The sequence below is a fragment of the Eriocheir sinensis genome, chromosome 42 (genome assembly GCF_024679095.1).
Source record: "Eriocheir sinensis breed Jianghai 21 chromosome 42, ASM2467909v1, whole genome shotgun sequence".
Taxonomy (NCBI): Eukaryota; Metazoa; Arthropoda; class Malacostraca; order Decapoda; family Varunidae; genus Eriocheir; species Eriocheir sinensis.
In genome coordinates, this window is record NC_066550.1 from 6,347,699 (window position 1) to 6,372,536 (window position 24,838).

Below are 24,838 nucleotides of genomic sequence, written 5' to 3' on the forward strand. Positions count from 1 at the left end.
CCTGGCCAAATCGAGTTAAACAGGAATACTCTTCTAGGTCTTCCCACGCCTGTCACGCTGCAGGGGAGACCGGGCGAGACAGTGAGCGTAGCGCGGTGCAGCAAACCACACGCCCTCACACCTGCCCGGCCCCAGCACAGGTAAGATACAGGTGTTACGAACCTTACTGGTGACTGAAGTGATACAGGTAGATGCGTTCCGTATGATGGTATAGTTCCTAAAGGCTTTGACACAGAAGGAAGGAAGAGAGGAAAGAAAGAGGGATATCATTTAGTAGACCACACGCTCCCACAACTATCCAGCCCGCCGTCACAGGTAAAATACAGGTGTTATGGGCATCATTGGTGACTGAAGTAGTACAGGCAGATGTGTGCTTTATGAGGGTATAATTCCTGGGCTTTGAGGCAGAGGGAGGGAAGAGGAAGCGATGAAAGAAAGAGGGACATAATTTAGTAAACCACACGCCCTCACGCCAGTGTTCCCAGCGGGGAATTTTGGAAACGTACCAAAATACCGTAACATCTGGCAACAAAAAGTAACATTTCTGATTTCTAAAACCAGGAGTTTGAAAAGTGACTTACATTCATCTATATTATTTAAGTCTTTAAGACACTATCAGTCATGGAAATTATAGATATATAGATATTTTTTTAGTTAATGAATCATGCGATCTGAATTCAGTAAGATATTATTTTCCCCAAGTCAGCCAAGATGGCTTTTGGATGAATACTCGATACGCAAAAAAAAAAAAAAAGCTTGTCATCACCAGTGTTTGTAGAAGAATATCGGTAGAAAAATGCACGAAATCCAGCAACGCATTCGAAATAATCTACACCACAAATATGCAGTAGTGTGTGATGCTCACCTTGATTTGTCCTCTGAAGTGACTCGTTCCCTTGACGGCCTGAGAGGGACGGTCAGCCAGACGGTCATAACACTTGTGGAGAGGCGGAGAGGTTGGGAAAGAGGAAACGGCCAGGAGAAGGGGCAGGAAAGGGGCAGGGATACAGAAGGAAATGGGTCATCACTCGCTTCAGAATGAGGGCGAGTGGTTGGGGAGGGGAGAGGGGTGGGGGTGGGGGTGGGGTGGGGGGAGAGGGAAGGGAGAGGTTGGAGAGAATTGCCCCCAAAACTAGATTTGCATGATTTCAGGAAAAAAACACACCAAGACTCCGAGGTGTCACCCCAAAAGCCAAGATCTAGTACAAAAAGTCGAGGAATGGCAACGCTGCAGCGGGCCAGTGCTTGCTTTGTTATGCTTAAACGCCATAAGGACGGAAACAGCGGCCCTCTGCCACACGTACAATCCTGGTTTTCACAGCAAGAGAACGTTTCTACGGTACATTGCCAAGCCTTCCCTGGGAGTTGTGGGCATTTCCATGGATAGTTTTATGAGTCTGGTGGTAGTTTGACAAAAAATTACTAAAACCGGACACAAGAGTAACAAATTGTAGGTGTTTTATCAATTTTGCAGCATTATGGTCAGCGTCGTATATAAATGTACAGCTTATCTAAAAAAGTAACCACTGGGAACACTGCCTCACACCTGCCCGGCCCTCAGCCACAGGTAAGATGCAGGTGTTACGGGCATTATTGGTGACTGAAGTGATACAGGTATATGTGTGTATGAGGGTGTAATTCCTAGGGTTTGAGACGGGAGGGAAGAGGAAGCGATGAAAGAAAGAAGGATAGAATTCAGTAAACCTCACGCCCACACATCTGCCCGGCCCACAGCCACAGGTAAGATGCAGGTGTTACGGGCATTATTGGTGACTGAAGTGATACAGGCATATGTGTGTTGTATTGGGATATAATTCCTGGGGTTTGAGACAGAAGGGAAAAAGAAGCGATGAAAGAAAGAGGGATAGAATTCACAAGCCCTCAACACACGTCCAGCCCTCGACCACAGGTAAATGCACACCTTCCCTTCTTTCTTTACTCCTTCAATTTCTCTCTCCTCCCCTCCTTTCCTTTCCTTCTAAATTAATGCATAACTTCTAACTTTCCCTTCTTCCCTCTTTCTCATCTTTCCCTCTCTCCTTTCTTTTTTCTTTATTTTTCCTTCTTGCTCTTTTTCTTTATATTTTTTCGTTCCTTCATTTTCTTTTTCCTATCGTTAATTCTTTCTTGTTTTTCGGTCATATATTCATTCTTTCGTTTCTTCTTTGTTTGTGATGTAGATATATATGTTATGTATGGGAGGATAATTCTTGCGAGGGAAGAGGAAGAGAAGAAAGACAGAGGGATATAAGAAGGACATGAAGCGTAGGAAGAGACGCAGAGGAGACGAGATAACGGAGTAAAAGGAGGAAGCCAGAAGAGGGAGGAACGGAAATGAAGAGGAAAAAAAGAAAGAAAGAGGGTTATAAGAAAGCCATGAATCATAGGAAGAGACGGAAAGGAGGCGAGATAAATAAATAATAAATAAAGGCGGAATAAAAGGAGGCCAGAAAAGGAGGAAGAACGAAAATGAAGAGGAAGAGAAGAAAGAAAGAGGGATATAAGAAAGACATGAATCATAGGAAGAGACGGAGAGGAGGAGAGATAACGGATTTAAGGAGGAAGCCAAAAGAGGAAAGAAATAAAAAGAAGAGTGGAAAAGGAAGAATAAGGAAAGGAATAGGAAGCGATGAAAGAGAGACATAGAAGAAGAGAAAAGCGTTAATGGAGGAAACCAGAAGAGAGAGGAAAGAAAATGAAGTGGAAAAGGAAGAATAAAATAGAAAAAAAGAAGAGAGGAGAAGGAAGAATAAAGAAAGGAATAGAAAGCGATGAAAGAGAGACATAGAAGAAGAGAAAAGCATTAATGGAGGAAACCAGAAGAAAGACAATAGAAAATGAAGTGGAAAAGGAGGAATAAAAAAAAGAAAAAAAGAAAAGTGGAAAAGGAAGAATAAAGAAAGGAAGAGGAAGCGATGAAAGAGAAACATAGAAGAAGAGAAAAGCATTAATGGAGGAAACCAGAAGAGGAACGAAAGAAAATGAAGTGGAAAAGGAGGAATAAAAATAGGAAGCAGGAAAAGAACCTAACGTCGGTATTATCAGACGCTTCCTCTTCTCATTTTAACAATTTCTAAAGGCCGAAGAGGAGATGAATCGCTTTATCATGAGAGTTTTTCACATTCATGGCACAGAGGCTTTGTCAAACTACCACCAGGCTCATAAAACTACCCATGGAAAGGGAAGGAGGGGAGGAGAGAGGAACTGAGCGAATAAAGAAAGAAGGGAAGGTATGAAGGGTTAAAAAGAAAGAAAGGGAAGAGGGAACGAGAGAGGGAAAGAGTGAAGAAGGAACAGGAGAAGAAGGAGAGTACGAAAGGGTAGAAGAGAGAATAGAATAATGGAAGAAAGAAGACAAAGAAAGAAGGAAGATGAGGGAACGGAGGAGGAAGGAATGATGTGTATTGTGAGGAAAAGAAGAGAAAAGGAGAGGAAAGAAGAGAAGAAATAAGAGGGAAGGAAACTGTGAAAGAGAGGAGAAGAGAAAGCAGTAAGGAATAGGAATGGAGAAAGAAAAAATAAATAAACAGTAAGAGGAATGCAGGCAGGAAGAAACGAAATGGAGGGGGAGAGAGAGAGAGAGAGAGAGGAATATTGGATAAGAAGTGATGTAGGTTATGGTTATTGCCGTTGTGTGTGTGTTCGTGTGTGTGTGTGTGTGTGTGTGTGTGTGTGTGTAATGTAAGTGAATAGGTGAATAAGGTATACATAACTCTCTCTCTCTCTCTCTCTCTCTCTCTCTCTCTCTCTCTCTCTCTGCCACACTGACTTATTCAAACACCTGACTCTCTTATCTTTCTTTCTTTATCTGTTTCCTTCTTTTCTTCCTTCTTTTTTTTCTTTTTTTTCTTCTTTTTTCTTTGTTCCCTCTTTTTTCGGTTATATTCTCATCCTTTTTGTTTTGTTTCCTTGTCTAAAGTTCTGTCACTTCATTCAAACTTCTTCCTTGAAAACACCAGCACGTATACGGCCCGGGCCTGCGCGGGACCTGCTCACACCGTTTTTTATCAGTACGATTCTGTCCTTCAACCTGGAAATATCGCTGCTGGGCTTACCATGTTTAAGAATGTTAGTGTCAATGATTTAGCCGTAATAGCACTTCTTCTGGAGGAAAAGAAAAATTAAAAACTCGAAAGGATAAAACAAAAGACTTTGAGTACACAAATTCTTAAAGAGAAGGAAAACAGAAGAAGAATGTGTGACACTATAGAAATAACTGCTGGACGATAAACAAAAATTCCATCAATATTTCTGGCTCAGAGAGAGAGAGAGAGAGAGAGAGAGCAGGCTTGGGTTGAGGTACATGTTTTGTCCTCGCGTCCATGCACGTCTACAACACGATGTCACGAATCCCAGTACGAGTACTTTTGTACTGTACTCGATTCCAAGAACAAGTTCTTTTTTATTGATTTAACCTTGAGCTTTTCTGCTTCATATTGTGTATGTAATTCATAAAATCAAATTACAATTCACTGAGGCCATGACCTGTCCGGCAGCAGCTACACAGCCCAAACTGCACATTGCCGCTCCAGGCATCTACTGAATCACCTCAGTGTTGGGACTTTACAACTGCTATTTACAAGTGGCAAACTGCCAGCCTCTCTTTGCCCTGCGAAACCTCACATCCTCATTACCTCATATTTGCCTCATCCCGAGGGCGTAATTTTTTTTCCTGACCACTTCCGTCCTTCTCGTGATGCGGAGAGCCGCACTGTTCGACATTTGGCAGCGTCGCCAGCGGCCATATTCAGAGAGCAGGTTGTAAGCCCGAGGGCGTTACTCCTTCCAACCTGGACTATTATGTGGCGTTAGGTGGCTTTCCTTTTTAATGCTACGGAAGGAGTGACCTCCCTCAGCCTGAGTCCTGCAGTATATTATGTAGTATACTCGACCTGCTCAGACCTTACAAAGGAAAGTGACGCTACAAGGCGGCCCTTTCCCTCCCCTTCCAGCATTCTCTTCTCCTCCCCTTCCTCCTCTCCTCCACGGTCTTATCCCTCCTTTCATAGATAGAGCAGGATGCAGGAAAAAGCTGTATAATATTTGTATTCTTGATATTTTTATTCAGTGTTTTACATCTCCAGCAGTCCGGCGAGCAAGATGATGACCAAGGCTGTGCTGGGGCTCGTGTCTGCCATCGCTATGTGTGTCCTGCTGTTCAGTCTGGGGGACCAGAAGGACCTCCACGACCACCTGGAGGCGCTGGTGCAGGGCTAGGAGGCTGACGGCCCCTTCAGGAGGCGCTCCAGGACCTCGTCATTGTCCTGCACTGGAGGGGCCACGCAAGGCTCCTTCCGCACTCGGCGGCTGGAGACGCGGGAGGCGCAGTTATTCCGGGTCTGGACGCCACACAACGGCGGTGGGGCGGCTCAGAGCGCTGCTGGCCGCCCTCACCTGGCTGGGGCCGCTGTGGCCTGATGCACCGCGGGACCCCCTCAGAGAGTGCGGGATGCCCCCGGCCGGTGACGCCTGGTGGACCACGAGGAGCCGTCTGGCCTGCACAGGGCCGAGGCCCGAGCCGAGCACAGCCTCGTTGAGGCGAGGCTTCTAGGCTTGATCGTTATTACTGTTTGTCACCTGGCCTTCGTCTTGCTCCTCCTCGCCAAGGTGCCGCAGCACATTCCCAGACATCCTCTGTCCCGGGAATTCAAGATGCGGCAAGTCATCTTGGGAAAAATCAGTCTGGCGAAGCGCTTGCCGCCGTGGAGGCACTCCCCGGGGCACATCTCATGCCACCGGCGGCTGAAAGACGCCATGAAGGCCACTCTCCTCCGGCCCTGTGGTCCTTGAGGCAGGCCAGACGGCTCCTCGTGGTCCACCAGGCGTCACCGGGCGGGGCCACCCCGCACTCTCTGAGGGGGTCCCGCGGTGCATCAGGCCGCAGCGGCCCCAGCCAGGTGAGGGCGGCCAGCAGCGCTCTGAGCCGCCCCACCACCGTTGTGTGGCGTCCAGACCCGGAATAACTGCGCCTCCCGCGTCTCCAGCCGCCGAGTGCGGAAGGAGCCTTGCGTGGCCCCTCCAGTGCAGGACAATGACGAGGTCCTGGAGCGCCTCCTGAAGGGGCCGTCAGCCTCCTAGCCCTGCACCAGCGCCTCCAGGTGGTCGTGGAGGTCCTTCTGGTCCCGCAGACTGAACAGCAGGACACACATAGCGATGGCAGACACGAGCCCCAGCACAGCCTTGGTCATCATCTTGCTCGCCGGACTGCTGGAGATGTAAAACACTGAATAAAAATATCAAGAATACAAATATTATACAGCTTTTTCCTGCATCCTGCTCTATCTATGAAAGGAGGGATAAGACCGTGGAGGAGAGGAGGAAGGGGAGGAGAAGAGAATGCGTCACTTTCCTTTGTAAGGTCGAAGCGGGTCGAGTATACTACATACTATACTGCAGAACTTAGGCTGAGGTTGGTCACTCCTTCCATATCATTAAAACGGAAAGCTACCTAACGCCACATAATAGTTATGGACATTTTAAACTAAATCGAAACCCGACATAAAATAAACCATCGAAAGTGGAAATAGATTTGTAAAGTAGTACATAAAACCTTAGTAAAGTCTTTATTATTGTCAGTCTAATGACCTAGTCGCTTAGTGTCACTTCATAACTACCCATGCCGGAATATATATATATATATATATATATATATATATATATATATATATATATATATATATATATATATATATATATATATATATATATACACACACACACACACACACACACACACACATATAAACATACATATGTTTCAGTGACTACATTATGAAACAGCACCCAACAAATGATAGTCATAAGAAGCCGCTGCCTCCGACACAATTCTCATTGTCGGATGTGGTGTTCGGAGCTGCAGTGTGTATCGCTGTGTAGGCCACCGCTTGTGTCCAAACAATTCACACCTAAAAAGTCAAACATGACAACAGCATCAACCAACCACACTCAGTGGGCAGCCTAGATTCAAACACTATTCTACACTGTAAGGAAAGGCCAACAAATGATGGAATACTGGAATATATAATTGCAAGAAAGCTTATGCTAATGATTCAATTATTTTAAATTGTGTTTTTCTCTATTATACTTCCATTTTTCAAGTACTGTGCCCCAGTTTGGATGCCAGCAGCCGATTCACATCTTAAGCTTCCTGATCGTGTCTTTAAACAAATTATTTTTTTTATGTCTAATCATTGTGTTAATCATGCTCATTGTTGCCTAGTTGGGGCCTCAGCTGTTCTTTATAAAGTAAGTATTATCCTCTTATAATAAACTTTCTCCCCACTTTTATGCGTCTCACCCTACTTGTTTCTCTCTGTCTCAGAATTGCAGGGCATTGTTTGTAGTTTACTGCATTCTGTTGTCAAAAAGAAGGGAAGGATAGCTATTCACTTTCTGGCTTCAACTTTCCTATAGCAGTGACACTGCAGAATAATACAGAAAACTATATTTACCATGCACAGAGGCACTGGACCTTGTGATCTAGGGGTTTATTTTTCTTGGGTTAGTCCTTTGGTGGTGTGACAGTAACTCCGTAATAAGCTTGAAATGGAGCAAGATTAGACAGCAGCTGGATCGTATTTGCTGCGTGAATGCCAAGAGACAACACGTACCTATTAGCTCTGTCATCTTCTTCTGGAGTGTTTTAGGAGGCTAGTTAGGCAGTGGGACCCCTGCCTCCAGAGCCCCGTCACGACGGTAAGCGTTTGGTAACATCAAGGTAGGGAGGCGAGGTCTCCTATTTTCCACAACATGGAATATATTTCGCCCTAGAGGAATTGTGATGTATATAGAAACAGCTTTTAGTATTTAAAAAAAAAGACGCACCGCGTATAAATTCGTGCTTAGTTGAGAGGAAAGCTGTGGTAGCGTCATGGTTACTATGGTAACGAAGAGGGTATGTTTACAATGTCAGCTGGGCCAATCCAGGCGTCTCCTGGCGACACTGCCAAACGTCGAACAGTGCGGCTCTGCCGCATCACGAGAAGGACGGAAGTGGTCAGGAAAAAAATTACGCATCCCGGGGCCCTGGCCACCTGGCCCTCCCCAATGACCCTTAGCTTGGCTCATACTGCCCACCGGTGCTCCTCTTGAGCGAAATCGCTGAGGTTAGGGTTGATTGAAGATCTGGGCAATATCCACCACTCGGCGATAGCTTGAGTAATTATAATCAGCGTGTTTCGGTGGGACTCCAATCAAGGTCCACAGGCTCACCACTCCTGCACGCTGACCACTCGGCCACCGCCAGACCATTGTTGCTCCCCTACCCTGATTTTACCTCCACCCACGCACGCAGTTCGTCAAACACCACACCAGCCACAGGTTTCGAGTTTCTGTTGTATTCGAATGTTTTTTTTTTTTACAACAAAGGAAACAGCTCGAGAGTATTCGCAAAATTCTCCAGTACCTGCAGAAAAAAACGAAGAAGAAAAGAGTAGAAATATAGAAAGGAAGAAAAAATAAGGTACAGAAAACAAAACAAAAGAAAAGGAGAATCTGAAGAAAAAAAAAACACTACACTTAATGCTTCCATTCACCATTAAAAATAAAAGAAAATAAAGGAAAAATTCCCAAGAAAAATCAGTTAGCCATCATCATAAACCATCACAGAAAAGAAGAAAAAGAGGAAGAAAAACTGAAAAAGGAAAAAGAGAAAGAGGAAAAACAGTCTGCCAAAAAAAACATCATCATAAACCAACACAGACAGGAAGAAGAAAGAGAAAAAAAGGAAAAAAAGAAAAGGGAAAAGAAGAAAGAAGAAGGCAAGTCAGCGAGGACTAAGAAAAAAACTCTACACTAATACCTTTCCTGCATCACCTTAAAAAAAAAAAAATCACACCTTTATCATAACCATCATTTCCCTTATACGCAATTACGCAATTCTCACGCTTCCCATCACTCCATTTCATCACAGGCGGCTAATTACAGGGAGTTAATCACCTTCTCTCCCTCCCCAGGCGCAATGCTCCAGCCAGGGGTGGTGAGGACGGTGGAGGTGTGGGGGGGAGGGGGAGCGAGGTGGCTGTGCTGTGGTGGAGGAAGGTTTCTCTCCCTCGCTGTGGTGGTGGTGACGGTGGTGGTGAAGGTGGTGGTGAGTGTGAGGCGGAGGAGGAGGAGGTGAGTAGAAGTGGTAGTGAAGTAATGATAGTGGTGATAGTGGTGATTGTGATTGTGGTAGTTGTTATTGTAGTAGTAGTAGTAGTAGTAGTAGTAGTAGTAGTAGTAGCAGTAGTAGTAGTCGTCGCCGTCGTAGTAGTAGTAGTAGCAGTAGTAGTAGTAGTTGTAGTAGTAGTAATATCAGTCGCTCATTATAATCCAATTAGAGTATTTTTTTCATATCATTATTTAACTTTTCTTCACAATCTTCCTATCACGAGTGCTAAGTAGGACAGGTGCAAAAAAAAAAAAAAAAAAAAACTCACCTACTCGGGGTTACTCACCTTCCACGGTGCACGAAATAATGAAAACAAAACAAAACAGAACAAAAAAACAAAAATAAAAACAAAAAATAAAACGTAGACTGTGAAAGGTAGGTCACGTTCGCTGAGGAAGAGTTGCATCCTCTTTTCACCTCCTTACCTGAAGACACCGTAATTAAGGAAGGATAAAACACACCGTCATGCCAGTTGGTTATTCGTGAAAAGACTCGGAGTTTTCTAAATCATCATACTGTGCCGGATTATATAACATCAGAACATCAGAACATAAGGAGTCTGCAAGAGGTCGGTAACCCTGTAAAAGGCAGCCTCTGTAAATCTAATCCCACTTAACCTCACTATCCATATATTTATCTAAGCTCTTATTGAATGTCCCAGTATATCAGATGTAAAGGCAAGAGTCATACACCACGGCAGCCACTATAGATAAGTTCGCCTGCGCCACTAACGGTATATATCTGCTCACCAGGCACGTTGGGGGCACACGCTATACATGAATCTATCTAAATCTATCTGGATATATCTGAAAAAGTTAACAAGGATGGGAGTTCTAGAGTGAGTGATTCTTGGGATTGAAATTTCGTAGTAAAGTTTTAGTATTTCGATATGGCCCAACAAATTACAACAAACCAGAGCAGAACTTAAAAAATAACATCACATAAACAGATACACAATGGCAACATAAACACAAAAAACAACAATGAAAACCCTACCACTAACATCTCACAAAACCAACGACAATAACAATAATATCTGTAACAACAATAACAACAGCATTACCTTAGAGAAATTACAATAACTTTACCTTTTCTGCCCATCATCTTCGCCATTCTTTCTTTACGCCTCTCTTCCTCCTTTCCTCGTCCATAATCCACCTTCGCTTCCCATTTCTTCTCCCTATTCACAATTTTAATCCTTCCACTCATTAACAACATCTCAAGCAAAACCACCACCGTCAAAAACAACAAGACCATCTCGGACAACAATGGCAGTAGCAACAGAGACACGAACACCTGAATTTAAACATTAACCCAAAACCGTCCCGTTAACACGCTCCCCCTCTCCCCACCGTCTGCAGGGCTCGGTGGGCAGGCGTGGGCAGCGACGTGGTGGTGCTACACATCTTCCCGCGGGGCACCACCTGTCCAAGCCTTTCACCTTTCGTTATGAAGCTGGAGACCTACCTGAGACTGGCCTCCATCCCCTACCTGGTGTGTGTGTGTGTGTGTGTGTGAGAGAGAGAGAGAGAGAGTGAGAGAGAGAGAGAGAGAGAGAGAGAGAGAGAGAGAGAGAGAGAGAGAGAGAGGTTAATCTTACTAATACCGTTTATTTATTGCGATTTTTTTTGTGAGTGAAAAAATACGGGTGTTTGCTTTCACTTAAGGGTCTGTTTACTCTCTCTCTCTCTCTCTCTCTCTCTTCTTTCTAGACACCAAATTTGTGAACCTAATTTTAACTTTTTCACTCTTCCTCATTGCTCTCCCTTCGTCCCTTCCTCTTCCTCTTCCTCTTCCTCTTGCTCTCAACCTCTATCTCTCTTCATCCTCTCCTTTTCCTCTTCCTCTTGCTCTCCTCTCCCTCAATTCCTCTTTCTATTAATTTCAACTCACCTTTTAATCCCTTTCTCTTCCTCTTCCTCTTGCTCTCCTCTCCCTCAATTCCTCTTTCCACCTTTTCATGTCTTCCTCTTCCTCTTCTCCTGAATTCCTCTTCTTCCATTACCTTCACCATACCTCTTTCATCTCTTCTTTTCTCTTCTCTTTCTGTCCCTTTTCTCTTCTCTACACATCTCTAATTTACCTTCCTTACTCAACCTCTTTCTCTCTCCTCTCTTCTCCTCCATATTCTCCCTCCATTACACTAAATATACCTCTCCATTAACTCTTTCCTTACCATTTATTTTCTCTCAATGTCTATCTCTTCTCTTTTCACTATCTCCTTTCCGCTAATTTTGTTCATCTCTTCTCTCATTACACCATCTACCTCCTCTTTCTCTACTCATTATCTTCACTATTCTTTTCTTTTGTCTCTTTTCCTCCTCTTCCTCCTCCTATTTCCATCTTTTCCTCCCATTACTTTCTCCCGGTCACAATTTTTACCCTTCCACTCATTAGGAAAGTCTCTCTCTCCCTCCATTACGCCTCTCCTCCTCCTATTCCCACCTTTGTTTCCTATTTCTTCCTTCCTTATTAACCCTTTCACAATTTCAACCCTTCCACTTATTAGTTAAATCTCCCCCTCCCTCCATTACGCCTCTCCTCCTCCTCTCCTTCTCCTATTCCCGCCTTTGTTTCCTATTTCTTCCTTCCTTATTAACTCTTTCACAATTTTAAGCCTTCCACTTATTAGTTAAATCTCCCCTCTTTTCTTTGTTCATATTGACTTTCCCTTTCATTATTTACTCATTGCCTCATTTTATCTATTGTTTTCTCACCTTTCTTAATCCTTTTCTTCCTGTTCATATCCTTCCATCGCCTCCCTGCCCATTAGTTACCCATTCATCCCTATTTATCATCTCTATCTACCCCATTCATTATTTACTCATTGCCTCCTTTTACCGATTGTTTTCTCACCTTTTTTAATCCTTTTCTACCTGTTCACATCCTTCCATCACCTCCCTGCCCATTAAATACCTATTCATCCCTATTTATCATCCCTATTCACCCCTCACTCTTGTCCTAATATATTCAGTTCTTTTATCTATTGTTTATTATTTTTCTTACATTTCCTCTCCTTCCTTCCTTCCTGCCCACAGCCTTCCATTACCTCCTTGCCCATTAGTTACCCATTCATCCCTATTTACCTTCCTTATTCACCCCTCACTCTTGTCCTAATATATTCAGTTCTTTTATCTATTGTTTATTATTTTTCTTACATTTCCTCTCCTTCCTTCCTTCCTGCTCACAGCCCTCCATTAGCTCCTTATCCATTAGTTACCCATTCATCCCTATTTACCTTCCCTATTCACCCATTTACTCTTGTTTTGATATCTCTTTAGTCCTATTTTTCCCTTCCTTAATACCTACTCATACCCATTATTACTTTAACATAACCAATTACTCGCTAACTACTCATCTACGTCCTTCTGTTAACCATTTCGTTTTCCTATTGACCACTTACTGTTCCCTTCCCTTCTCTACCTATTATCTTCCTCCATTCTCTTACCTATTTTCACCAATTAAGTCCCTTCCCTTCCCTACCTATTATCTTCCTCCATTCTCTTACCTATTCTCACCAATTAAGTCCCTTCCCTTCCCTACCTATTATCTTCCTCCATTCTCTTACCTATTCTCACCAATTAAGTCCCTTTCCTTCCCTACCTATTATCTTCCTCCATTCTCTTACCTATTCTCACCAATTAAGTCCCTTCCCTTCTCTACCTATTATTTTCCTTCATTCTCTTACCTGTTCTCACCAATTAAGTCCCTTCCCTTCTCTACCTATTATTTTCCTTCATTCTCTTACCTATTCTCACCAATTAAGTCCCTTCCCTTCCCTACCTATTATCTTCCTCCATTCTCTTCCCTATTCTCACCAATTAAGTCCCTTCCTCTTCTCTACCTATTATTTTCCTCCATTCTCTTACCTATTCTCATTAATTAAGTCCCTTCCCTTCCTTACCTATTTTCTTCCTTCATTCTCCCATTCTTACCTATCTACATTTATTACGTTTCTTTACCCATTTCTTACTGTTCCTTCCTTTTCCTACCCTTATCTTCCTCCATTTTTTTTTTCATTCTTACCTATCCATACCTATTACGTTTTCCTATTCCTCCTCTTTCTCTTTTCTACCTCTTATCTTCCTCCATTTTTTTTCATTCTTTCCTATCCATACCTATTACGTTTTCCTGTTCATCCCTTATTCTTTCACTCCTTTTCCTACTCATTATCTTTCACCATTCTCTCACTCCTTCCTATCCACATCCATTTCGTTTTCCTATCTCTCACTCCTTCCTATCCACATCCATTTCGTTTTCCTATCTCTCATTCCTTCCTATCCACCTCCATTTCGTTTTCCTATCTCTCACTCCTTCCTATCCACATCCATTTCGTTTTCCTATCCCTCATTCCTTCCTATCCACATCCATTTCGTTTTCCTATCCCTCATTCCTTCCTATCCACATCCATTTCGTTTTCCTATCTCTCATTCCTTCCTATCCACATCCATTTCGTTTTCCTATCCCTCATTCCTTCCTATCCACATCCATTTCGTTTTCCTATCCCTCATTCCTTCATATCCACATCCATTTCGTTTTCCTATTCCTCCCCTTCCTCTTTCCTACCCCTTATCTTCCCCCATTTTCTCATTCCTACTTATCCACACCTATTAAGTTTTCCTATTCATTCCTTACTATTCCCTTCCTTCTCCTTCCTCTTATTTCCCTCCATTCCCTCATTCCTATCTCTTCACATCCTTCCCTTTCACACTCCCCTTAACCATTAATCTCCCATTATTCTCGTTTATCTCTCCTATTCCTTCCTTTATCTCCCTCTTTCGTTGTCTTAATTTGTCTTCCCCTTCCTCTCTAGACACTTCCTCCTTCCTCTTATCTTCTTCCATTCTCTCATTCCTACCTCTTCACATCCTTCCCTTACACACTCCCCCTAACCATTAACCTCCCCTTATTCTCGTTTATCTCTCCTATTCCTTCCTTTTATCTCCCTCTTTTGTTGTCTTAGTTTGTCTTACCCTTCATCTCTATACATTTCCTTCTTCCTCTTCCTCTATTTTTACCTATTACCTAACGATCATACCTACTTGCCTTCTGTTCCTCCCTTTCTCCTATTTTCTTACCCTAGTGTTACCCTTCCTTCACTCTTACACAATTTCTCCTTACCCCATTCCCTCACCGACCAGTTTTTACCCATTTACCTTCTCCTATGCCTCCCTTTATCCTATTTCCCTACCCTAGTGTTATCTTCCCTTCACTCCTATCCTGCCCTCTTTCCCCCTTCCCTTAATATACGCTAGCTACCCATTATACCCATTTGCCTTCTTCTGTTTCTCACTTTTTCCTTCCCTTTCTCCTCTTTCCTTATCTTAGTGCTACGTTCCCTTCACTCCAATCCTCACTTCTTTCCCCTTCCCCTTAACACACATTACCTACCCATTACTTCTCCTATTCCTCCCTTTCTCCTATTCCTCCTTTTCTCCTATTCCTCCTTTTCTCCTATTCCTCCCTTTCTCCTATTCCTCCTTTTCTCCTATTCCTCCCTTTCTCCTATTCCTCCTTTTCTCCTATTCCTCCTTTTCCTATTTTCCCTACCCTAGTGTTACCCTCCTTTCAGTGCTACACCCCTCCCCTTAACACCCAATAACTACCCATTAAACCCATTTACTACTTAACTGCTATGTATATTTCTCCTACTCCTTCCTTTCTCCTTCCCTTTCTATTACTTTCCTTACCCTTCACTCTTACGCCTTTCCCCTTACCCACTCCCCTTAACATACTCTAAATACCAATTACACCCATTTACTATTTTACCATTACTTACTGTACATTGCTCCTATGCCTTCTTTTCTCCTTCCCTTTCTATTACTTTCCTTACCCTTCACTCTTACGTCCCTCCCCTTACCCACTCCCCTTAACATACTCTAAATACCAATTACACCCATTTACTACTTTACCATTACTTGCCTCCTTATCTCCTTCCCTTTCCTCTATTTCCCCTATTCTAGTGTTACTCTCCCTTTGCTATTACACCCTTCCCCTTTTCCCCCCTCGCTATAAAACGCATTAACTCTCCCTTACCCATATTTACCTTCTATTCCTTCTTTTCTCCTTCCCTTTCTCCTATTTTCCTTGCTATTCACTCTTACATCCTCTCCCTTTCCCCCTTCCTTTAAATCTCACTAACTACCCTTTATTTCTCCTATTCCTCCTTTACTATTACTCTTATTCCTCCCTTACCCTTTCTCTTTCTCCTATCTTCCCTACCCTTCCCTCCTACACCCTCCCCTTACCCACTTCCCATACCATCCACTAACAACCCATTACACCCATATACCTTCTTCTATTCCTTCTTTTCTCCTTCCCTTTCTATTATCTTCACTACCCTTCACTCTTACACCCTTCCCCATACCCACTTCCCATACCACCCACTAACAACCCATTACACCCATATACCTTCTCCTATTCCTCCTTTTCTCCTTCCCTTTCTTCTATCTTCCATACCCTTCACTCTTGCACCCTCCCCTTACCCACTTCCCGTACCACTCACTAACCACCCATTACCCCATTGACAGGTGGACTTCGAGGAGCCACTTGGGCCTAAGGGGAAGTGTCCTTGGATCACGCTCAACGGGGAGGAGATGGGGGACTCGCACCTGATCATGGCACACCTGGGGACACGCTACGTGCTGGACTTTAGCGGCCACCTGAGCGAGAAGGAGCGAGCCGAGGCACACGGTTTGAGGGTAATGATGGACGAGCACTTCTTCTGGTGAGTGTTGGGGGTGAGAGGGAGGGGAGAGGGAGGGGAGGGGGGAAAGGGAGGGGAATGTGTGTGGGGATTGTGGAGGGGAGGGAAGTGTGTGTGTGTGTGTGTGTGTGTGTGTGTGTGTGTGTGTGTGTGTGTGTGAGAGAGAGAGAGAGAGAGAGAGAGAGAGAGAGAGAGAGAGAGAGAGAGAGAGAGAGAGAGAGAGAGAGAGAGAGAGAGAGAGAGAGAGAGAGAGAGAGAGAGAGAGAGAGAGAGAGAGAGAGAAAAGCAGACCACACAGACCCCATGGTCCAGACTAGGTGGTCTGTCCTTAAACCTAAGTGATTCTACATTAATTAGATGGTTCCAAAACGTTGCATTCCAACTCTATTTAATATTAAGTTCAAGGAAGTGACGGTCGAGCTTGTTTTTAAAGGAGTCAATCGTGTTTCAGTGGACCACTGAAGGTGGGAGCTTATTCCATTCTCGCACTACAATGCTGGTGAAGAAAAATTTGGTGCAGTCTGAATTTACTTGTCTACGTTTGAGTTTTATGCCATTGTTCCTCGTTCTCAAAGTGTCAACGATCATAAACAATTTTGATCTGTCTACATTCGTGAAACCACTAAGTATTTTAAAACATTCGATCAGTTTTCCTTGGAGGCGACGTTTCTCAAGAGAAAACATGTTAAGGGTGGAAAGCCTTTCTTCGTAGAATTTGTTGCGCAAGGAAGGGATCATTTTTGTTGCCCAACGCTGAACACCTTCTAATTTAGCAATGTCCTTTGCATGGTGGGGAGACCAAAACTGTACCGCATATTCCAAGTGGGGTCTGACTAAACTTGTAGAGCAGAAGTATTACATCTTTATTCTTGAATAAAAAGTTTCTTTTAACGAAGCTCAACATTCTGTTCGCTTTATTTGCTGCATCGATGCATTGCTGTGAGAATTTGAGTTTTGACGCGATTTTGACCCCCAGGTCCTTAACGCATTGAGTTTAACGCCGCGCATTTCGTAATCGAACTTCTTATTTCTTGTTCCAACTTGAAGGACCTGGCACTTGTCTACGTTAAAGGGCATCTCCCATCTATCCGACCAAGCTGAAATTTTGTGCAAATCCTCTTGGAGGAATCTTAACTGGAAACTTCACATCTCCTCTCTTACTAAATCAGCTTCCTCGAGGTTGGGCGTTCTGTATCGTCTCCGCCAGTTCTTCTCCCCCGCACAGTTGCTATCCAGATACATGGGCCTTGTCCGCCCTCGTATGGAGTATGCATCTCACGTGTGTGGGGGGCTCCACTCACACAGCTCTACTGGACAGAGTGGAGTCTAAGGCTCTCCGTCTCATCAGCTCTCCTCCTCTTATTGATAGTCTTCTACCTCTCAAATTTCGCAGCCATTTTGCCTCCCTTTCTATCTCCTATCGATATTTTCACGCTGACTGCTCTTCTGAACTTGCTAACTGCATGCCTCCCCGACTCATGCGGCCCCGCCACACACGACTTTCTACTCAAGCTCATCTCTTTACTGTCCAAATCCCTTATGCACGAGTTAACCAGCATCTTCACTCTTTTATCTCTCACGCTGGTAATCTCTGGAACGATCTTCCTTCAACTGTATTTCCTCCTGCCTACGACTTGAACTCATTCAAGAGGAAGGTATCAGGACACCTCTTCTCACGTAATTGACTGCTCTTTCGGCCACCTCTTCGGATTCTTTACAGGAGCAGCGAGTAGCAGGCTTTTTTTATTGATTCCTTTTTTTGGGCCCTTGTGCTGTCTCCTTTGCTGTAAAAAAAAAAATGAAGGAAGGAGTGAATGAATGGGCGAGGAGGCAAATGAGCGAGAAAGAAAGAGCAAAAAATAAAATAACCTTATAACATATCTCCCACGACTAAAATCCCGAGTCTTGTCCATCTCCCACAAAAAGCTATTCATCACAAAATTAATCCCTCGACTTCACTTTCTTCATCCCCTTTTATTCCTCAATGGCTTCTAGATTTTCTTTATATATTCACTCATTTCCCTGATTTTATTTCCAGAAGCTTTTTCTGTTCTTCACTTACTTTATAACTTTATTGATCGTACTTTTTAATTTCCTTTCCACTCATATTTTTTTTTATTGTCTATTTTTTTGCTATTTTTTTAAGGGAAACTGAGATAAGGGGTCTTTGTAAGTAGTAGTAGTAGTAGTAGTAGTAGTAGTAGTAGTAGTAATAATAGTAGGAGTGGTAGTAGTAGTAGTAGTAGTAGTAGTAGTAGTAGTAGTAGTAGTAAAAAGAATAAGAACAACAACAATAACAACAACTATACAACTACTAAAACACAATAAAATAGTAGAAATAATAATAATTACAACAACAACAACAGCTAAAAGGTAAGGGCTGGGTGCACCTGTCCGCCCATCAGGTGTAATTAGTGCAGGTGAGCCGACGCGGTGTCACCTGGGGCAGCGGCAGGAAACGCCAGGAACACTCTTACCTGGAAAAGAGAAAAAAGGGTTAAATGTGTTGTTGTAATGGCCTCTGATTTTTTTTTATACCTGGGGAAGATAAAAACGGCTCAAAAAGTTTATACTGTGGTTGGAGAGAAGAGGGAAGGGGGAGGAAAGAAAGAAAAGAGGAAAAAAGGAGTGAAAATATTGCTAAACTTTTGCATTAGAAGGGGAGGGTAGGAGGGAAAGCAAGGAGGGAAAAAGGAAGGAGTGAGATAACTGCTAAACTCTTGCATTAGAAAGTTAAAGAGCATTGAGATGGTGGAGAAAGGGAAGAGAGAGGAGGGAAAGGAAAGAGCATAAAAGGATGGAGTGAATATACTACTAAACTCTTGCATTAAGGGCCGTCCACACTATGGGTGGGCCATCGCGGAGTCAGGCGGACTGACGAGGGGTAAGGGGGGTGAGCGTCCACACTATAAGAGCGACAGGCGAGGCACGACTGGTGAGCAGCCCGTGCTCATGAGTGATGGGAAGGCGCGGCGCGAATGACCCCTCCGGCTATTAATTAACAACTGGGTGTCGCGCGCTGGGCCGCTGGCCGCTGGGTTACCCACCTACCTCTCGCTCGACGCTCGCTGCTGCTCGGCGTAGCCCCGCTCACTTTACCATATATGGGAGTTGTGTGGAGCCAAAGACAGAATTCCGGGCCTGGTCACCCATAGTGTGGACGCCGCTTTAGAAGCTGAGAAGGTGGTGGAGAAAAGGAAAAGAGAGGAGAGAAAGGAAAGCGGGAAAAAAGGAAGGAATGTAAATGCTGGTTAACTCTTGCATTATAAGTTCTACGGCAGTCATATAGGAAGGTGGTGGAGAGAGGGAAGGGGTAGGAGGGAAAAGAGAGAGGGAAAAAGGAAGAAGTGAGATAACTGCTAAACTCTTGCATTAGAAAGTTCAACGAGATGGTATAGAAGGGAAAGAGGGAGGAAGGAAGGGAAAGAAGAAAAACAGGAAGAAGATAAATTACCGGTTAACTCTTGTATTAGAAGTTGTAGAGCATAGAGATGGTAGAGGAAGGAAAGGGAAAGGAAGGAAGGGAAAGATCAGAAATGGACAGAAAAGTGGAGATACAGCTAAACTCTTGCATTAAAAGTTGATCAGCACAGATGGTGAAGAAAGTGAAGGAGAGAAGAGGGACGGGAAAGAGAAAAAAAGGAAGGTGTGAAAATACTGGTTAACCCTCGCATTAGGAAGTTGAATAGCACATACATTGAGAGGACGAATGGGCAAGAGGGAAGGGAAAGAGAAGGGAAGCTACTCGTTAACCCTTGCATTAAAAAAAGTTGAAGAGCGCAGAGATAGAGAGAAGGAAGGAGAGGAAGGGAGGGGAAGTGTATGAAGTAACTGGTTATCTAAGAAACTGGGCGGAAAGGCGATGGAGAGAGGGAAGGGGGAGGGCAGGATAAAAAAAGAGAGAAAATGGAGAGAGAAGAAACTGGTTAATTAGTGAGTTGAACAACACTGGGAAGAAAAGGAATGAAGATACTGATTAACCCTTGCAGTAGTTAGTTGGACAGCATAGTGATAGAAAGGGAAAGGAGGGCGGATACTGAAAGAGAAGTGAAGATGCTTGTTAACTCATGCATTAGAAAGTTGAACAGCATTGAGAGAGAGAGAGAGAGAGAGAGAGAGAGAGAGAGAGAGAGAGAGAGAGAGAGAGAGAGAGAGAGAGAGAGAGAGAGAGAGAGAGAGAGAGAGAGAGAGAGAGAGAGAGAGAGAGAGAGAGAGAGAGAGAGAGAGAGAGAGAGAGAGAGAGAGAGAGAGAGAGAGAGAGAGAGAGAGAGAGAGAGAGAGAGAGAGAGAGAGAGAGAGAGAGAGAGAGAGAGAGAGAGAGAGAGAGAGAGAGAGAGAGAGAGAGAGAGAGAAAGGAGAAAGGGAATACGTTAAAAGAGGGAAAAATAAAATACAAAAAAGCTCACAACTCTACTCATGCAAGATAAAAAAAGTTATCAATTTAGGCTGGAAAGAGTGCCACCATGCCTCCTAAAAGTTTAAATCATGAGGACTTCACTATTTATTATTTTTTCTACAATATTCAGCGATTCTACACACGACAACAACATCAAAAAGTTACACAAAAAAGTTACACTGACTTCCGTGACTGTTAAAATTGCTTCACGCGTTTAAATGAGTCAGGAATGAATCGTGTCCAATTTGATTCTCTCTCTCTCTCTCTCTCTCTCTCTCTCTCTCTCTCTCTCTTTTACGATATTTATTTAGAACATAAGAACATAAGAACATAGGGAAACTGCAAGAGGCCGGGTGGCCTACACAGGGCAGCTCCAGAATCCCCCCCACTACTCACGATGGGTGAGGTGTAGTTACAGGGGTTACAGGTAGAGGCTTGATCCTCGTTATACCGACGGTACTAGGCACGCACCAGTACCCTGTCACCTTACTGCACCCACACCTCACTGCCACCTGTCGTCCTCGTCCATGTACGTAGCTATCCAGTCTACTCTTAAAACAAGCTATCGTCCTTGCACTAACTATGTGATTGCTGAGTCTATTCCATTCCCCCACCACCCTATTACTAAACCAATGCTTGCCTATATCTCTCTTAAATCTATACTTTTCTAATTATATAGTTATAATTGGTAGTAGTAGAAGCATTAGTAGTAGTAGTAGTAGTAGTAGTAGTGGTAGTAGTAGTTGTTGTAGTAGTAGTAGTAGTAGTAGTAGTTGTTGTAGTAGTAGTAGTAGTAGTAGAAGGACGAGGAAGAAGACGAAGAAAAACAAAACCAAGAAGAACAAGAACAAAAACCAGGACAAAAATAACAAGATCAAGACGAAGAAGAAAAAGAAGAAAAAGAAGAACAAGAAGAACAAGAACAAGTAGAAAAGAAAGAACAAGAACAAGAACAAAAAGACGACAACAACAACAAAAGAAAGAAAGAAGAAGAGAAAAAATAACCAAATCTGTAGTCTTTCTCCTCTCCATTATCCTTCCTTTATTTACACTATCCACCCCCCCCCTTCCCCACCACCACCACCACCACCACTATCCCACCGCTGCCACCAGTGTAATACAACCATGATCAATACGCCGATGGGGGCAGCCGGGCAGTGTGTGTGTGTGCAGGCCGGGTTTAGATTATTCAAGATTCTTACCATAATTGAAGTGTTTCCGGGGAGAAGGGAGGCTTAATCTGGCCTTTCCTTTGGGGTTAGGGGGTGAAGAATGGGAAGGGGAGAGAGAGAGAGAGAGAGAGAGAGAGAGAGAGAGAGAGAGAGAGAGAGAGATTTACCTCGATCTTACCTTTGTGTGTCTCATCAGTAATGTAATACCTAGATGTCTGTTTACCTGTATTGGAGGCTCAGAAAATAAGTCCAAAGGTAATGGAAATAAGGATTGGATGGTGGAAAGAGGATGAATGATTTTATTTTGTATGTATCTCTTTAATGGTATGTATCGCTCATTCCTTCTCTCTCTCTCTCTCTCTCTCTTACATTCCCTCGCCTCAGCATCTAATTAAAACAGAGGAGGAGGTAAAGGCTCGTATTTGATTGGCTCTTTACGTAATCAGCAAATATAAAGGATCAGTGGCGCATTTGATTGGACGAAAGGATGAGTGCAATGGTCAGTTCACGCCTTGAGGATAATGTACGCTTGTTTGTGTGTTTGAACAAGCGTAGGTATCTTTATTAACTGTGCAGGTAATATGAAAAGGACATGATTGAGTGTATTAACGTCTGAGTCTAATAATATAATGCTCAATAACTACACTTACTTAAAAGGAGAGATATAGAGGCTCACGGTAACTTCTTTTACACATATATTCTTAACTATCTATCACAGCACTAAGTAATATTATTCCATTGAAATTATAGGTAAAAACTTTATATTATCCTCATCTTAGCAGTTAATTTTTCTATCACCAAAAATTGAAGAATCAGCACAAATGTATATCTAATCTGTATTCAATGCAATCACGAGAAATAAATTCACGTGTTTTAGTTAGTGATCAAACTGTAAATTAAACTATAATCATTTAATATTTATTTTAATCGTGAATATCAAACACAAAAGCAACAATCAACCCCCCCAAAAAGGATTGTCTCTCAACAGTCTATTCCACCTCTAAACAACTAAAGTAAATTAAAGGAACTATAAGACTTAACAAAATTTAAAGTACAAAAGTCCGGACAATATGAACAAAATCCTTTCCTTACACCACATCGGAAATCAGCGTTTACATATAGTTTCATATTTCGTCCTCGGTAACTTCTTTTTCTTCTTCTTTTACCTTTTCGTCTTTTTCTTCTTCTTTTACCTTTTCGTCTTTTTTTTTTTTACAACAAAGGACACAGCTCAAGGGCACAAAAAAGGAGACAATAATAATAAAAAAAAACCACTCGCTGCTCCCAAAAAGAATCCAGAGGTGGCCGAAAGAGAGGTCAATTTCGGGAGGAGAGGTGTCCTTATTTTCGGTTATGGGGTTGGACGGGCTACGAATCTCTCCCACTTCTGATTATCGTGTACTCTCTTCTCCCTGGTGTTCATCCTTCCCATGCCTTCTTCCACACACCGTCTCCAGGTCATCTTCCGTTTTCCAGCTGGTCTCCTCCTTTCTATCCCACCCTCGCAGCGAGTACATGGCTCTCCTCCCTCCTCTTGACGTGCCAACACTATCTCAACCTCTGCCTCCTCAGCACACTCAGCACGTCCTCCATACCACACCTCATCACCTCGTTTGATACCCTTTCTCCGAGGAGGCGATCATGTATTGTCCTCGGTGACTGTGTGTGTAGAGAGAGACTTTGCTGAATAAGTTAAACATGTCCGTCAACCAACCAATCAAGAAGGAATTGAGAAAGAGAATAAGGTAGATTAAAGACGAGGGAAGATATTGAGGTAGAATGAGAGGCTGCAAGGAGTGAAGAAACTTAGGAAGGGAAGAATGAAGAGGGAAGGAGGAAAGGAATATGGAAATGAAAAAATGGAGATAGGGAAAGGGGAGGGGAGGAAGAAACTAAGGAAAAGAACAAATTTAGAAATGGAGAAATGGAGATTGGAAAAGGGAGAGGAGGAATAAACTAACGAAGGGAACTAATGAAGGAATGAAGAAATGGACCTAGCAAGAAAGAGGGGAGGAGTAAACTAGGAAAGGGAGTAAATCTGGAAATGAAGAAATGAAGCCAGAAAAAAGGCAGGGGAGGAGGAAACTAAGGAAGGGATATTTTTTTACAGGGGGGCAGCTCAAGGGCAATTAACAAAAAACAAAGAAAATAAAAGCCCTCAAGACGCTGCTCCGAACACACACACAAAAAAGAGCGAGAGGGGCTAGAAGAGAGGTTTAAAATTTAGGAATGAAGAAACGGAGGTAGGAAACACAGAGAGGAAGAACAAAATAAGGAAGCGAATATACTTTTTTTTCCTTTTTTTGAGTAAACTTAATAAACATCCTCCTCTCCTCTCCCCCCCCCCCCCCTCTCCCCCCAGGGTCAACGTGTTATGGCGGTGGGTGTACGACAGGCGGCGCGCGGTGTGTTCCCTGACGCACTGGGGGACGTGGCTGCCCTTCCCCTGGGTGTACCGCCCCCTTGTGGCCCGCCTGCTGCGCCACCAGGCCGTCATGCAGGGCGTCGGCAGACACACGTGGCCGCAGGTGTTCCAATTAGGCTGGGAGGACCTGCGCGCGCTCTCTGCTTACCTGGGTGTGTGTAGTAGCAGCAGCAGCAGCATCAGTAGTAGTAGTCGTAAAAGTAATAGTAGTAGTAGTAGTAGTAGTAGTAGTAGTAGTAGTAGTCGTTGTAGTCGTAAAAGTACATTCCTTCACGATATAATCTAAATATAATTGTGAAACTACTTACACATCCCAAAACGAAAGGGAAGCTCAATAATGAGTTTAGCATTTTTTTAGCACCACTGTAAAATATGTGTGCCACGTTTCTTTATATGCTTATAAAATATCTTATCCATAATAATTTAACTGTTCTTTTATACGTTATAATACTAAGATTAAACGTGTATGCATATTTGGTGATCATATTTGCCATGGTTTTACTTATATTAAAACATTTCTACATCGCGGGCTAGGAGACACGCGGCACTGCTGTACAAGGGGTCCCCTACGCTGAACCCGCCCACAACCGCACGTTTAGTTGAGCCAGACTATTGTAGTAGTAGTGGTGGTGGTAGTCGGTTTGAGGATGTCTTTGCACCGCCACCCTGTTTGTGTTTGGCCTGGTGGATGGGAGGGATCAAATAACTGGTGTGTTGTAAGACAGTTTGCTTTCCCAAGAAGGTAAACTGGATCTTTTCTTCCACATTGTACTGATCAGGTCTTTCTTAACTTCATTCCGTTATGGAAAGAGAAACAGGTGATTGTGTCAACAGGTGAGGACTAAATCAAAACCATTCTACAGGTGACAAGAAATTCCTGACGGGGGACAAACCGACGGAGGCTGACTGCGGCGTGTTCGGGATGCTGAGTCAGGTGGTTTGGAACTCACCAGGCTCACCCCTCCTGGCGGCTGTGAAAGGTAGGTAG

At 43.4% G+C, this 24,838-nt stretch overlaps 1 protein-coding gene across 1 annotated transcript; it reads left to right on the forward strand.

Moving 5' to 3' along the window:
- Positions 1–24,838, forward strand: LOC127010206 (failed axon connections homolog; the record flags this gene model as incomplete). The annotated part of the gene is made up of 5 exons (XM_050884084.1): positions 1–140; positions 10,513–10,645; positions 15,682–15,878; positions 23,788–24,002; positions 24,714–24,838. Coding segments are annotated over 5 exons (810 nt in total), but the record flags the coding sequence as incomplete, so codon positions are not given.